General features: G+C 37.4%; 1 protein-coding gene across 4 annotated transcripts in view; it reads right to left on the reverse strand.

Annotated features, from left to right (window-relative positions):
• Positions 1–264: 264 nt before the first annotated feature.
• The window catches only part of ESYT2 (extended synaptotagmin 2), a 79,406-nt gene continuing 65,628 nt past the window's right edge, over positions 265–14,042 (reverse strand). For all 4 annotated transcript variants that reach the window (XM_017819380.1, XM_017819379.1, XM_017819378.1 and 1 more), the window contains 9 exons: positions 12,407–12,481; positions 11,227–11,313; positions 10,256–10,405; positions 8,850–9,238; positions 6,649–6,747; positions 5,949–6,080; positions 4,515–4,620; positions 3,587–3,636; positions 265–3,465 (listed from right to left, as the gene is read on the reverse strand). In XM_017819380.1, the coding sequence (XP_017674869.1) occupies positions 3,420–3,465; positions 3,587–3,636; positions 4,515–4,620; positions 5,949–6,080; positions 6,649–6,747; positions 8,850–9,238; positions 10,256–10,405; positions 11,227–11,313; positions 12,407–12,481 (1,134 nt within the window). In that variant the 3' untranslated portion in view covers positions 265–3,419. The remainder of the gene's footprint in view (positions 3,466–3,586; positions 3,637–4,514; positions 4,621–5,948; positions 6,081–6,648; positions 6,748–8,849; positions 9,239–10,255; positions 10,406–11,226; positions 11,314–12,406; positions 12,482–14,042) is intronic.

Below are 14,042 nucleotides of genomic sequence, written 5' to 3' on the forward strand. Positions count from 1 at the left end.
GGGCTGACTAATTCTTATGTGTGAATCTGTTCTAGAACAAGAAGCACAGAATTCCCCATAAAGTATCCTGCACTTTTCACTCCGTTTTCTCTCATGTAAGACCCAAAAATCTGCCTACAGACCTTACAGTAAGGCTCTCCAGGTTAGAGGAGTCAGCATACGTAACTATTTTAAAAATTCACCTCATCCTGTTACCAATTAGGACAGGGATATGCAAAAGAGAGGAAAAGGGAGTGTGTGTGTAGAGGGAAGCAACACACCGACTTCCATACGAACCATTTATTGAATAAATACATGCATCATAATGTAGAATTACATGAGCAAAAAAGGCAATCTGTACAAAATTGATTACCCTTTGTTCTCATTTCAACTCTCACCATTTGCTGCAGCTCTGATAAAGGATTCAAGACAGAAAATTAAAACTTGTTTAGTCCAACTCCAAGTGATATGCATGCTGATTTGAGTCCAGGTTACACCACTGCTAGAGTTCAGAAAGCTGGTTTTCCTGACAGTGAAGCAGAGTAATTCTAAAAACAGTTTCAATAGTAGAGAACATGTGTTGGTATATACAGGTAACAAAGCTTATTTTTAACCATTTCTTAAACATCTTCATATGTTCATATTTTAAGGCACAGGATAAACAAGAACTACATGAAAAGCTATCAGTTGATATTGAATAAATGACTTGATAATGAGGTGCAATTTTTGCCGAGAGGCAAAATTGTCCTGCCTACTTCCATATAAACGGAACAATCGGAATTTGGTAAGTTTAATACAGAAGATCCATCTACTATCAAACGAATCAATCTCATCTAGGCAGTCATAGGCTGATCCAAATTCACTCAGGAGAATGTTTCTACAGAGTCTGGCATCCAGGACTGATTACAAACAACAGAAATTATTGTTGCTGAACTGCAATGACAATTCAGTCTCTTCATTTCAGATTCCTGAATGGAAAGTGGGCTGTCTAAGAACTTATCCCTAGTTTTAGGTAGTGAGCTATTTTAGAAAGTCCTGTCAAACCTATTTTGAAAACTTAATTCAGTTACTCACTTTGTGCTATCATCTCACATTTACCCAAACATGGCATTATTTTCCACCTTGAAACTTTAAAAGACAGAATGTCCACTTTTTATTGTTGAAGTGCAGAGTTTTCTGTCCCCATACTTTACTTAATACTTGAAACACCAAATTAATTTAACAGCCTAGTTGTTGGCTACAGATCAAACTCTGTGGAGTGATGGCCAGGATGCACAGCAAAAATCCTTCCACCTTGGACTGAACCAAGGCAAAAGACAATTATGCTAAGGTGCTGCTCTTAGACCTCCTTTATTTAGATCAGCTTTCAGGTTCTGCATTTTCATGGCATTAACAGCATTCTCTGTCTTTCCATTCCTAACAGTTTTTTAATGGAGAACTAGCAAAGAAAATATGCATTTCATAATATATTTTATATGAATAGGTGAGTGAATACATTGAGATACTCATACATTCCAATATAGAGTGAAGCCTTCAAATGGAAATGTTTTCTTACAAGGAATCTCTCCCTATTGCCCAGTCCAGTAACAGCACTAACAGTACAATTTACAGTGCAAGATTTTGTGATAAAGTTGTCTTGTATAAAGCGTGGCAATGAGAAGGCCATCACTGTATAGAGGTGTATGGGTGTGTGTCACACACATCCATGACAAATGTTCATGTTAAACTGAATTCAGACATATACTGAAATTCTTAGACTTGAAAAAACTAAAAAGCTACATCTATGGTAGGCACTTTGGTACATCTAGTAATGTAGGCATATTCTACACCTAGAGTTAAGGTTCTGTCAGTAGTCTTACGATAAAGCTAATTTCAGGAGTTCATTATTCTGCTTTAAAATTCTTTCTTGGCTGAGAGATCATCCTAGAATCTTAGCTAAATAATATACTTTGTCTAATTGCATACTTATCCAAGGATGAGGGCCTTGGCTCTAAAAGAGCCAAATTGTTCTCTTGGATTCTTAATGCACATTTTTCTAACAGTCAAGAAAACTTGCCAAAAAAAGAAAAATCAGTTCTGAATACAAAAAAAATTCCCCATAATGCATAAAATTAGAGTTATGAGCTCAGCTGTTTGGGCTGATACTCCCCCTTCAGCTCCCAGCTCCCTGCTTCGATCAGTTTGTGCTAATGGTGACACTGCTGCAGTCTGGCCCAGCCCATGGCAGTGCTCCAGGAGAGCGCCAGGATTTCTCAGGAAACCCGTGTGGAACACTGAAGTGCATTTTGTTCATGCACCAAACACACTGAGGAGCATTGAAGCAACTGCAAAAGTGAGTTTCATCTCAGTTTCCCATTTTCTTGCCTCTTGGTGTTCATTTGAGTATTACAGAAGGTATCACATAACATACTATTTTAGCATAGTATTGTATAAGAAAAGGAACATATGTCTTGTACATATGCCTGCTGTAGGAACTGACATTGCAAGCTGATTTGTTTACCTCATAAATCAGTGAAACATGGTGGTAAGGACAGCTCAAAGTGGTTAAAGATTTTCTTTATAATACAGAAAAATCCATGTCCTCAAACCTTCAAAAGGTCACATGTCTAGTACTCTAGAGTACAGGAATAAATAACAAAATCCAAGTCAACCTGTATAATATAACCATACTCTTTGTTATGTTTACTCCACTAAATGAAAACTCAGATTTAGAAACTGTGATTCGTGGACCTCATCCTCTATTTATACAGTATTTATAGAATTCTCATTTTTATTTATAATATTCTATAGCATGATTTTTCAATAATACATTTATATATAAATATTAAAATGTTTATGTTTTGTACATTTTAAGCCAGCCACACCGGGCCAGAAACACAATAAAGTAAAAATGTTTTTCTGCACTTTGTTTTTGCAGAGTATCACAAAATGATTAAGACCATTGTGCTGCAAAGACAAAAGAGATTCATCTGAAGAAATTAACATGCATTTAGAAGAAAATAACTATATCCTTTATCTGATTTTCTTCTGAATTCAAGCCAGCATGAAAGAATTATAAAAAAATAGTATATATTTACATGGTACAGTATACCTTGGTGAGATATAAAACAAGGCAGGAAAACAGCAGAACATATTCTTTTCACTTTCTAATAGGTACAGCCATCATAAAGGTCAATTTAAACACAAAAGGTTACTTTACTGTACTATTGCACATTACAGTAACTCACAGAACTGTTTAGCAAAATAAAATACAAAGTTTAACAATGAGAAAGGCTATGTCTACATAAAATGACCAAGTGTTATAAAATTATTGGGGATGTGTCTAAGAACTAAATCAGTAAAACTATAAAAATAATATTGGTACATCTGTGAAATCAATGCGTTAAAAATGTATAAAGGTTGGCAAAATTATGCTTGAGGAATTCCCAGTATCCATGGGCCTAACTTGCACCATGTGGCCTTGTACCATCTTCTGTTAAATCATACCTGAAAATGGAAAAAAAAAAGAAAAAGAATTTTTTTTATATTTAGCGTGTGTTATTAAAACTATTATTAACATAGCTGTTATTGTATATAGTATTTTTATTAATAAAGGAAATATACTTACCACTGGGTCCAGCCTTTAGCAAGTTCTTCAGATGCCAGAGGTATTAATAACTGTGGAAAGTTAAATTACCAATCAGTGTATTGTGTGTGCCTTTTAAAGATCAAATCTGACAATCCTGTCAACTCCAGCATAAGCAACACCCTTAGTAAACAATATATTTTACATCCTTGTCATCATAGCTCTCTGCTACCTGCCCCACATGTAGTAAAGTTTCAAGTTGCTGCTTTTGACCTCAAAATCCACACCCTTCAGAGGCACAGTCCCAGAGCACCTCACAGCATGACAATGGCCAATAGCCCTCCTGGAAAACAGGAAAATTGAGGATGCTCTTCACCATGAACTGACCATGATTCTGTATCTCTCATCCTCTTCAGAGGTCAAATATGACAATTTTCAAGGGTGCAGGAATATACTATTCCTCTTTCATGCTCCAAATCAGATGGGTAGGAAATGGGGTGATTTACTGTGTGCCTATAGAACACTGAAGTCATAAACACTACAGCTGGTGGTGGTACTGGGAATGTCTCCAGTAGCAGTTCTTTCTCATGGATTTTACAAACTGGAATTTTAATTTCTTGTGTGTTTCTCTAAGAATTCTTGCTTGTCTTTCCAGTTTTGTTTGAACATTTTCTGAGATATCATCTGGTTTCTCCTGGTTATTTCCTTTCTCTGGTGATATGATTATTAAGTCAGACAAGCACATTTCTTTTGTTACTGTGAACTTAATGCTCTCTAGAAGAGATTACTGCCTCATTTTTTATCTGCTCTGCAGTCTGTTCCTTCCCTTACTAAAGCTTGACATATTTTTTGAAAGCCTCATACCTGACGCAGGTGCTTCAATCAACACTAACAAGCTCATATCTCAAGAGGATTTTAGCTTTATTTAATAACATGCTGTATTAACAGAATTTGCTTATTGTCAACTTACTTTGCCAAGCAGCCCTTTATCTTTGGACAAGAATCCACCACTGTTCTTCACTGCTACATCTAGTGTTCTTCTCTGTACTTCAGGCAGGGAAACACTGAAATCAAACCTGGCAGGCAAAGTGATGCTTTAGAGGGAATTCTGTACCCAAGGTGCAAGGTCAGCTCCTACAGCTAAATAGCAATTCAAATCAAAACCAAGCCATCCTCCTCCCCAGATAAAAAATGAGGTCTGAGACAAATGAAGAAAAAAAACCCATGTTTTGCCTAAAATTTTGCTTCAATATCAACATCAAATGTTTGAGACTTCTGTTACTTTTGATATCTAGAAGGCATTGGTAAAACAAAACAAGGGAAAAGTCAAGTACTGATTCCAGAGAGAAGAGAATGTGGAATCCTACTACTCTGACAGCTCAGTATCAGTATTCTCCGAAAGGGAAAGACTGGTCAGTCTTACTGATCTTTGGTACTTGATAACCAGAGCTTCTTTTCTTCTCTGGCACACTAAGGAAACACATCCACTTTTAAGGAAGAATGCATTTTGTTTGCTACAGCAGAAACTTTGTGAAAGTGAGGACAAGGTTATACCACAACCTACATCTATTTGTCACTACAATTCCTAAACAGCTTTATTGCTCTGCAATACATTTTACTTGGAAAGGCACAGTAAAATAAATCTATTACCTGGAATGAACAGGAGATAGAATCCTGCACTACCAGGAAAACCTGCCAGAGCCTCTAAGTAATGACTTACAGATCTCCCTCGGACAGAAGGGATTGAAGTGTTGCTTTTCCTGAGTTAATTTTCTGTCTATAGAGAAAGGTCTTAATTGAAAAGTGATACGTGGGAAACTAAGGGGCAGATGTGTGAGGGAAACTACTATCAAAAAGCAGAGTTTAAGGATAAGTCTTTTTCTGCACAAGTTTGTAAAACTTCCAACATTTGGGCCCAGGATATAATTTATGAGGAAATTTCCTGACTCCCTGGATGCTGAGAAGTGCTACCAAGCTACTTGACTATGAAGAGACACTGGCTGGCCAGTCCCCCTGAGAAGGTAGCAACATCCAGGCAACCAGCCAAACATGCTTCCTGGCAGGAAGGGACACCAACAGCACTGGCCAGCCAAAGGCACTCGTGTGCTGGTCACCTGCCAGCAGAGTGCACGCTGCTGCTTAGCTACCAGCACAGGGGGGATGTAACTGGTGCAGGATAAGGCAGGAAGGAGAGAAGTGGCTGGGAACAGCAAGAAGGGCTGTAGTGAAAACAGGGAATAGAAGGACAGAAGAGCTATTATAGCAGAAGAGAAGGGTGTGGTCAAATCTGATGGTGACAACTAGGAGCTCCAACAGTTCATCTGTTCAGGAAAGCTCAGAAACCTTGATTCGACAGCTTTGTAATTACAGGACATAAAACTACTACACATAGTTTAGAACATACATTTGATCAAACACTGGGTTTAATGTCTTCTTTGATACATGTGTTTTTCTTCTTCCTGATCGTCTCTTATCGGGCAGCAAATACATTCGCACGTACGGATCAGATCCTTCTTCTGAAAACGCGATTAGATTTCTGTGGCCATGAAAAATGAGGAAAAGCACTTAGAAAATCAACAGGACATTGCTGAATGTAAGTGTCTACACTACTATCACTTAATTTAGTACATGAAGCAGTTCTGGAGCATCCTGCACAAAGTAAGGTGTGCAGGATACAGCACACAGGTAACAGCAGTGGAAAACAAAAACTAAAACAAACGCCAAGCAGTGACTTGTTCAACACCAGAGAAATGGTAAGCAGACAGCAGAGGTGGGAATACAATGTTTCCTAAATTCCAAATCAAAGTCCTGATATGGCTTCTCAAAAATCATGTGTTTTAGCCATTCTGTGCAAAATTCAGTCTCTTAGAGACAACTTCCAGGCACTGCTGATAAAAATCTACAGGTCATTTTCATTTAAAATCTGACAGAAGCATAATAGACAAATACAAAATCACAGCAAAATCTTCGACAAAGTTTTTAGTGATTCTGATGTTTACAGATATGTTACCTTAAAAATAACAAAGACAACCAATTTAAAAGCAAGGCAAGCTATGAAAAATTTACAAAGAAATATAAAATGAAATTGGGTATTTTGTGCTCACCTGCAGGAATGCACCACCACAATCAATTTGTTTCTTTGCGAACTGTGACGAATTGTTAGCTGAATCTGTCCTAGTGGAGACTGCCCCAGGGTTGTTCCACTGCAGGAAAAAGAAGAACATTACGCTTAGTTTTTAAAATGTGTATTAAAAGTAAGACCCAACTGAAAGATATGCCAGGTAGTTTTCCCAGAAATCATGTATTATCCATTTAATTTTTCTCTAAACCAATGTGAAAGAGAGCACATGAGCATGTCCCCATAAGTTTCATGTTCCTTGTCCAAAAACTCTGCTCTCCAGAATAAGCCGGGTATTCTTGTCAGTTTAGAGGTCAGCTGCTCCTAAGTACTTTGAAACCCATTATCAGTAAAGAACTTGCTTACCCTAAAATAAACATTAAAGCAATTGGAATTCTCTCCAATAGGAAATTGGAGAGAACAGTGGTGCAAACTGCAGTGAAAACCTCACTGATGGGCTACTCTTACCTATGGCCCAGAGCCAATCACAACAATATAGATATTCTTGGGATTAAGATAGTGATACTTAAACCCACTTATTGTCTTAAAGCTCAAACCACAGCATAAACACAACCACTTCCCTTTTCTATAGCTAATATCACAATCAAAGTAAGATTAGAATCAATTTACACTTACAAATACATGTCATGCCTAAATAAAAAGCAAACACCACGTTTAAGAATTTTGAATAGGCAGAGCTCCCTCATCTCCATGAAATGCTCATTTTAGTTTGTGTAAACTTACTATGAGTATTTTCCATATATTCCATATTTTTCCATATTGCACAGGACAGTATATGGCATATTTAGCATTTTTCAGTCACCTGAAGTCACTTCAAAGGAGAGGACTGCCTCTTGTGAATACCTACTACAGAGTGACTGCTCCATTAAAATTCTCAAGTAATTCCCTTTAAAAATTAGAATGAAGCATTTCAGTATTTTCTTAGTTCAAAAAGATAAAAAATAACCTAAAAATTTGTGGCCTGCAATAAATGACCTCTTTACCTGGAGCTTTACCACTCTTATCAAGTGAGAAATTATGACATTTGTGTATGAAATAAGGAGTAGTATTTCAATATTTATCATAATTAACAAAGTGTAACCCAGTTTTGGGCCAGAAGAGAGACTGGCAAAATGAAGACAAGTCAGCAGAGGACCATAAAGATAAATGGGGGTCTGGAGCTCATAAGCAGGTGGTGGATTTGCACAAATTGAAGAGATAGCCAAGAGCAGACTCAGCTGCAGCCTTTCAGTACTTAAAACAGACATTCTAGAGAAGATCGAGTCTGACTCCTCAGGGCTGTACACAGTAAAATAACAAGAGGTCACAGACAACTTGCAGCAAGATAAATTTCAATAGAAATGAGAAATGTTTTCACAGTGGAGTAGTTAAACACCAGAGTTGTTGAGAAGGTTTATAGAATCTCCATCCTTGGAGATATTAAATCTTGTTCGGACAAGGCCCAAGAAACCTGATCTAACTTTGAAGAGAGGGCTGACTGACCTCCAGAGGTTCCATCCAACCTATATTATTGTATTGATTTTGTGAACTCTGATAGAGAAAAAGATGAATCGGTTCAATCCCTTACAAATAAAAAAATAAAATATTTCTAATTAGATTCACAGAGAAGGTACATGAGTAGGGAAGGAATGGTTTCCACTCTCCCATTCAGAGCAGAACTGCTGCTCAGCTGCCTGTACTTTGTATGTACAGCTGCCCATTGCCCATTGCCATTGAGGCAAGTTAAAAAAAAAAAATCAAGAATTTAAGGAAGCATGGCTGCAACAATCCTGTCTGACTGAACAGTAACTGACTATTCATTTAACATTCTTTGTAGTCAACTATCTCTCTGAGTAATTAAAAAATACCAGCTACATTCAACCTTAATTGGTTTAATTAATGCTAATAGGATTCAGTGGTGAAAACAGGGAACCATTGCATGGAACTACAGAGTGCAGCCATGAGAACTAGGTGGACTTTATCTTTCAGATGACGATGGCCAGGGTAACTTCTAATTGCAGAATCTGTCTTAACTGAGGTACCGAGAACAAGCAGAAAATCACAGTGACAGAACAGTGGAAAAATATTACTGCAGTGAGAACTAAGCACTCCTCCTTTGGCTGCACTGGCGACATTTTTTGTAAACCAGCTTAGATGTGCTGCAAACCCAAGTGATTCAGGCCCTACTTCTCCAGCTGCCGGAGCCTCTGGCGCAGCTCCTGCGTGGCGATGGGCAGGGAGATGTCGGAGGCGATGCTGGGAGTGGGCTCCTTGACCGACAGGTGGCTGGGAGAGTAGGAGAAGTTGGAGGCGTGAAGGCTGGAGGAACTGCGGCTCAGATCCGTCGGCCACTGCGGGCTGGCATTGGGAGCCTGACTTTTTTCAGCTGCATCAGTTTTTTTATCACTGTCAGTCACTGGGGAAGCTGGAACAGGCTTGTTTGAATCAGGTGTAGGCGAGACGGGAACCTGAGGCTTAAAAGATGATTTTCTTGCATCTTTGGAAACAGATGGCCTTTTTACTTGGGCTGAGTGTTGATGATCTGGAGATCTCGCTTGCTTTTCAAGAGAAAGGACCTAGATACAGGAGAAATACAGATAAGATTACTATTTTGAGTATAAAAAACAGGAATAAATTTGTTTCTACAAGAGTACTGGCTGGTGACAAGTTGTAAAGTTCAGATGCTAAAGTAGAATCAAAAATATTCACATTTATTCACTCTATAACAGGAAATGTTTTGCATGGCAAAACACAGCTCCACCTTCTTTGTGGCAACTGCAGTAACGTTGAAACAGTGTGAAATTCTCCATTAATTTAGAATTATTCTCATTATTCCCTTCCCATATTCTGTGCTTCTGGTGCAAGTGCTATTTAATTTGTAGCTCTAGCTATCTGGAAAGCTATTCTATTTCTTTCTTCTAGTTTTTTGAAATTTAATCTTACATCACAATTTTTTCTCACTCGTTGTCCTTGCTTTCTCTTTTATAGGTTATTTTAATTTATTAATGACATGTAAACAACAAAGGGTTTTAGAAAAGAAAAAATAAGTTTGACAGTGTTTGCAAAGAGATATACTACCTTATTAAATCAAATAATTTAGCTGGGGAAAAAGAAAACCAACTTTCAAGTATGCACATTTTGTCTTCAAAACTCCAGTGTGCTTGAAAGATGGTTTGAATTTTTCCAGTACTATGAACATACTTCCTTTCCCCATAAACTTTATTCCTTTTAAATCATCAAGACCTCAGTTCCATTTCTAGACAAAGGTGATTTCTGATCTGTACCCTACTGAGTCACAAGAGATTTGAAGGAATTCAGATTCCAAATGTGATTTCCAAACCTAAAACCACGGGGAACCTCAGTTTTAATTAATGCAACTGACACTGTTTCTTTTGAAGCACTGCCTGTTTTTGAAATAGAACATTTTTAAATTAAAAGTTATTTTGTGTACTGATAGCACTGCAACAACTAAGGACACTTGGCATTTGACATCAAAGGAAATGTACTATTATCTTCTTCAAAAAGCCAGCAGACCAGGAGCCACAACAGTCCTAAATATTCAGATATTTACAGTGTGAAAAGTTTCAGAGTACCCTGAGTGCAATCTTCATGTTTATAGTGCTGTTTGGACCAGAGTTGCTCAAGTGGAACCGCTGATGCATAGTTAAGTCTTCACTCTCTAGCAACTGGCTTAGAGGCAGCTTGAAGTTCCCCAAAGAACACTGGTGCTGTTCATCCCTCACCTGAAGTAACACAAAAGCCAAGTCATTTTGCATCATCTGCTTTTGTAAGAATTAAGAGAAAGAAAAGGAAATTACATTTTTATTTAAAAAAAATAAAATCCAAACAATACTGTAGTTCGTTCTTAAACCAAATTTCCTTGATTTTAAGATTACTTTATATTGATGAAGGTAAAAGCAACTACACTCAATGCCTAGTTTCTTCAACCCTACCTTCTACATCAAAAGCAGAACAGAGCTAACCATCACATCTACATCTCCCTGATCCACAGTCAAAATAATTACATGGTTTCCAAACTCTGTGTGAAAATGCATTCCCACAACTGTAAGAGGAAGAGTAACTAAGACAGCCCTCATTTACACTTCAGTTGCTTTGAACTATGTAAAATGATATGTCAGCATTGTAAAAGAATATCTTCTTCAGTGTTTCGATAAAGCAAATGCTTCCTTGGTATGAGAGAGGAATAAAATCAGCCACATGTAACAGCAACTTCTGTTAGTAATTAAGACTGCTAGTTCAAAACAAGTATCCATAATTTACTTGTTTTTTGGGGTTTGGGTTTTTAGTTTTTGGGGGTTTTTTTGGTTTGGTTTGGTTTTTTTTAGAGAAGACAATCATTAACCATGTTTTTCTAGTGAGAGTCTGGTTATAGTCTTTCTTTTAGTAGTAAATGGAAACAAACATTTCATAGCCTGGTCTTAAAAAAACAAAGTATAATTTTTATGGTGTTCACCATTAAGTCTCATTTCATAACAGCTTTTAATGTCTGAATGTTACTACTGCAATGTCTTAGGAAAGAAAGTGTGAGAGCGAGACAACGTACCTCAACTTCAAGATCTTGTCTTTTGGGATTGTGTACAAAGAAAGTAAAGTTTTCCTCCCATACTGGTTCATTGGTCTTGTATCGAATCTGAAGTCAGAGAACAGGAAGCACACAAATTATGAAACAGTTTAAAGTCAGTGTCAAGAGTTGAGTACATTTTTCATTTTGGTGCTGCAAAATTTATGTCTGAAACTTGACATATTTAAACAAAGGCCAGTGGGATCTACCCACCCAAAGCATATATAGTATCACATATTAAATTACAGAGGACATGTAGTAGAATATGCTTTGTGTGAACTTCACACCAGGCTACGAACGAACGCAAGGTCTTCAGACTAGCATGTTCTCTCTTCACATACTCCTCAGTAAGTGCTTAAATAACCCAGTGAAACTCCTGGAATACAGTATTTTTCCTTCTTATCTCCAGTTAGCCATGTGGAAGATTTCACTGCCAAATCTCACTACTTTCAGCAAACCAGTAATGCAGGGGGAGGCAGAGCAACAGAGAGAAAGAGGCGCTCGTTGAAAAAGCCACCAACAGGAGCAAAGGACTTGGATTTTTATCTCCACTCTCCAGCACATATCAAAACTAAGACTGTATGTGAGATCTTCTTTAGGCTTTGTGACATGAAGAAGCCAAATTAGATGTCCTCTCCCTTTGGCTCACTGACACTTCTACTTAAAAAAAAAAATTGCTTTGCTGTGGCTATTTTATTTTCATGAGCTGTTTGAATGCACAGAGGTTAGTTATGGACAAGAGGACAGGTGTGCTGAACGCCTTCGGTCAGAATCAGAGGGATCACCATCAAGATCAATCTCATGATGGCATCTGTTACAGGCCACTCAATTAGGAATGAGACATGGATGATGCCACCTTCTGACAACTCAAAGCTGTGTCAGGTCTGAAGAACAAGGTTCTCACTGAGAGCTTCAACTACTCTTATGTTTTCTAGGAAAGCACCACTGTGGAATGACTTCTACAAATGACTAAACATCCCATCTCTACTGGCAGACAGTTTAAACTGAGTCAGCACCCATTCAATCTTTGGCTGCTTGTTGGCAGTTTCAGTTCTGGTGGTAACTTAGTGGTATGTGCTCCATGGCTTGACAGCCAAATGCCAAACCCACAGAGCAACCAAATATTTGAAGACAGAGCCAAGTAGAAAGAGTAGGAACTTACCTTACTTTCCTGTGCCTTGTGCCCAACTGACAGCAAAACAAGTGGGTTGGGATTGCTGTTTATTTTCTTTCCTGACTGGTAAAGAAAAAGCAAAAACTTTGCCTTCAGAATAAAGCAAAACCTCTCTCCTCTGAAACTTACTGACTGCATCTTAAAAATACAAGTCATATGCATTCTACTGTATGTTTATCTATGATTCTCAGTATTTTATTGAACTGGCTTGAATGGCAGACTGGCTGTAACTGGTGAACAGATCCACATAAAGGCATCCAACTATCCTGAATATGCTGAAGCAAAACCCTACAAATAAGTAGGAGCTTTAGACTCCTTTTCATTTTCTTTGAATGGAACTGGTAAGGTGCAAATTCTTATCTTTTAATGAGCATTGCAACCCCCAAAGCTAATGAAGCATAGTTAAAACTGCAAAATGAATATTTCATGCAGATGGGAGATATGAAGAAAGCACAAACTCAGGAACTTTATACACATTGCTGTAGTACTATTAAATTAGCAGTGATACCAGAACATTGATATTCCCTCCTTTTCAGTTTGGGGAGAAAGAAGATGCACTATAATGTACCTGAGGGATATTTCTACAGTTTACAAAATACTCTTTCTTAGAGAATCAACCATCTGCCATATCTGAGCCTTGCTCACCAGCTATATAGCATTACATCAAACTGTGGAAATAAACATCAGTTTAGAAACAAATTATGTATGCAAAGGAACATTCCCAACTACATTTCTTTCACAAATTTCAATTTAATCTAACAAAAATTTAAGTCAGAAAGAAAATTTAGACATGAAAGTTAATCATCTCAGGCAGGTGTTAATGCAGTTTAAAAGGCCTAGAAAATGTAGGATACATGGTTAATAATATACTTTGAGTTCTACCCTGTAGGAAATGTATAGATCAGGTATGTCAACAGAAAGCCAGTTAAAATCTACTTAATGCATGTAAGGTCACAATTACAACCAAGTGATTCAAATGTTTTATACTTTTGAATCAAGAAAGTGCATGATTTAGATATTTTTGGGATCTGAACTTACATTTTGAACATCATACTTTCACTAATATTACTCGACTTTAATGTGACATACTGCTTATAACCATCCTTTCCTTTAGAAATAAAGCTGTTAAGAAAGCACTCCTTTCTTGGATGAATGCTGCATTTATCTGTTTTATGATTTCTAATAAAAAATATTTACCTCTCAAGGAAAACAGAATACAAAGGTTTACAGAAAAGAAAGAAAGTCAGATTACACTGCAACTGATGATGTTTTAAAATAGTAGGTGACGTGTTTCATTTTTTTCTTTGTCCATAAAACAGTGCCTGAAACTTTCTTCTCTTCATAAAATGATGAAACTACAGGAGCTGACAAAAAGACCCTGTTGCTTATGCTGATATGTAAATATAAATAATTTTAATTCATGCTAAATAGGTGGCAATATGTACACACACATATAATGCACCTCTAACACCTGCTACTGACAGACTCATTGTTGACAGTCTATTTAAAGACTGCCCCTTGTCCAGGTTTCTCCAGCAGAGAATTCAGCTCATGCCTTCCATGGTTGCCTATCAAAAAGCTGGGCTAAATTTTTTTAGCATTTATATAAAAGACATAAACCTTC

This window comes from Lepidothrix coronata, unplaced genomic scaffold (genome assembly GCF_001604755.1).
Source record: "Lepidothrix coronata isolate B3197 unplaced genomic scaffold, Lepidothrix_coronata-1.0 Scaffold74, whole genome shotgun sequence".
Lineage (NCBI taxonomy): Eukaryota > Metazoa > Chordata > Aves > Passeriformes > Pipridae > Lepidothrix > Lepidothrix coronata.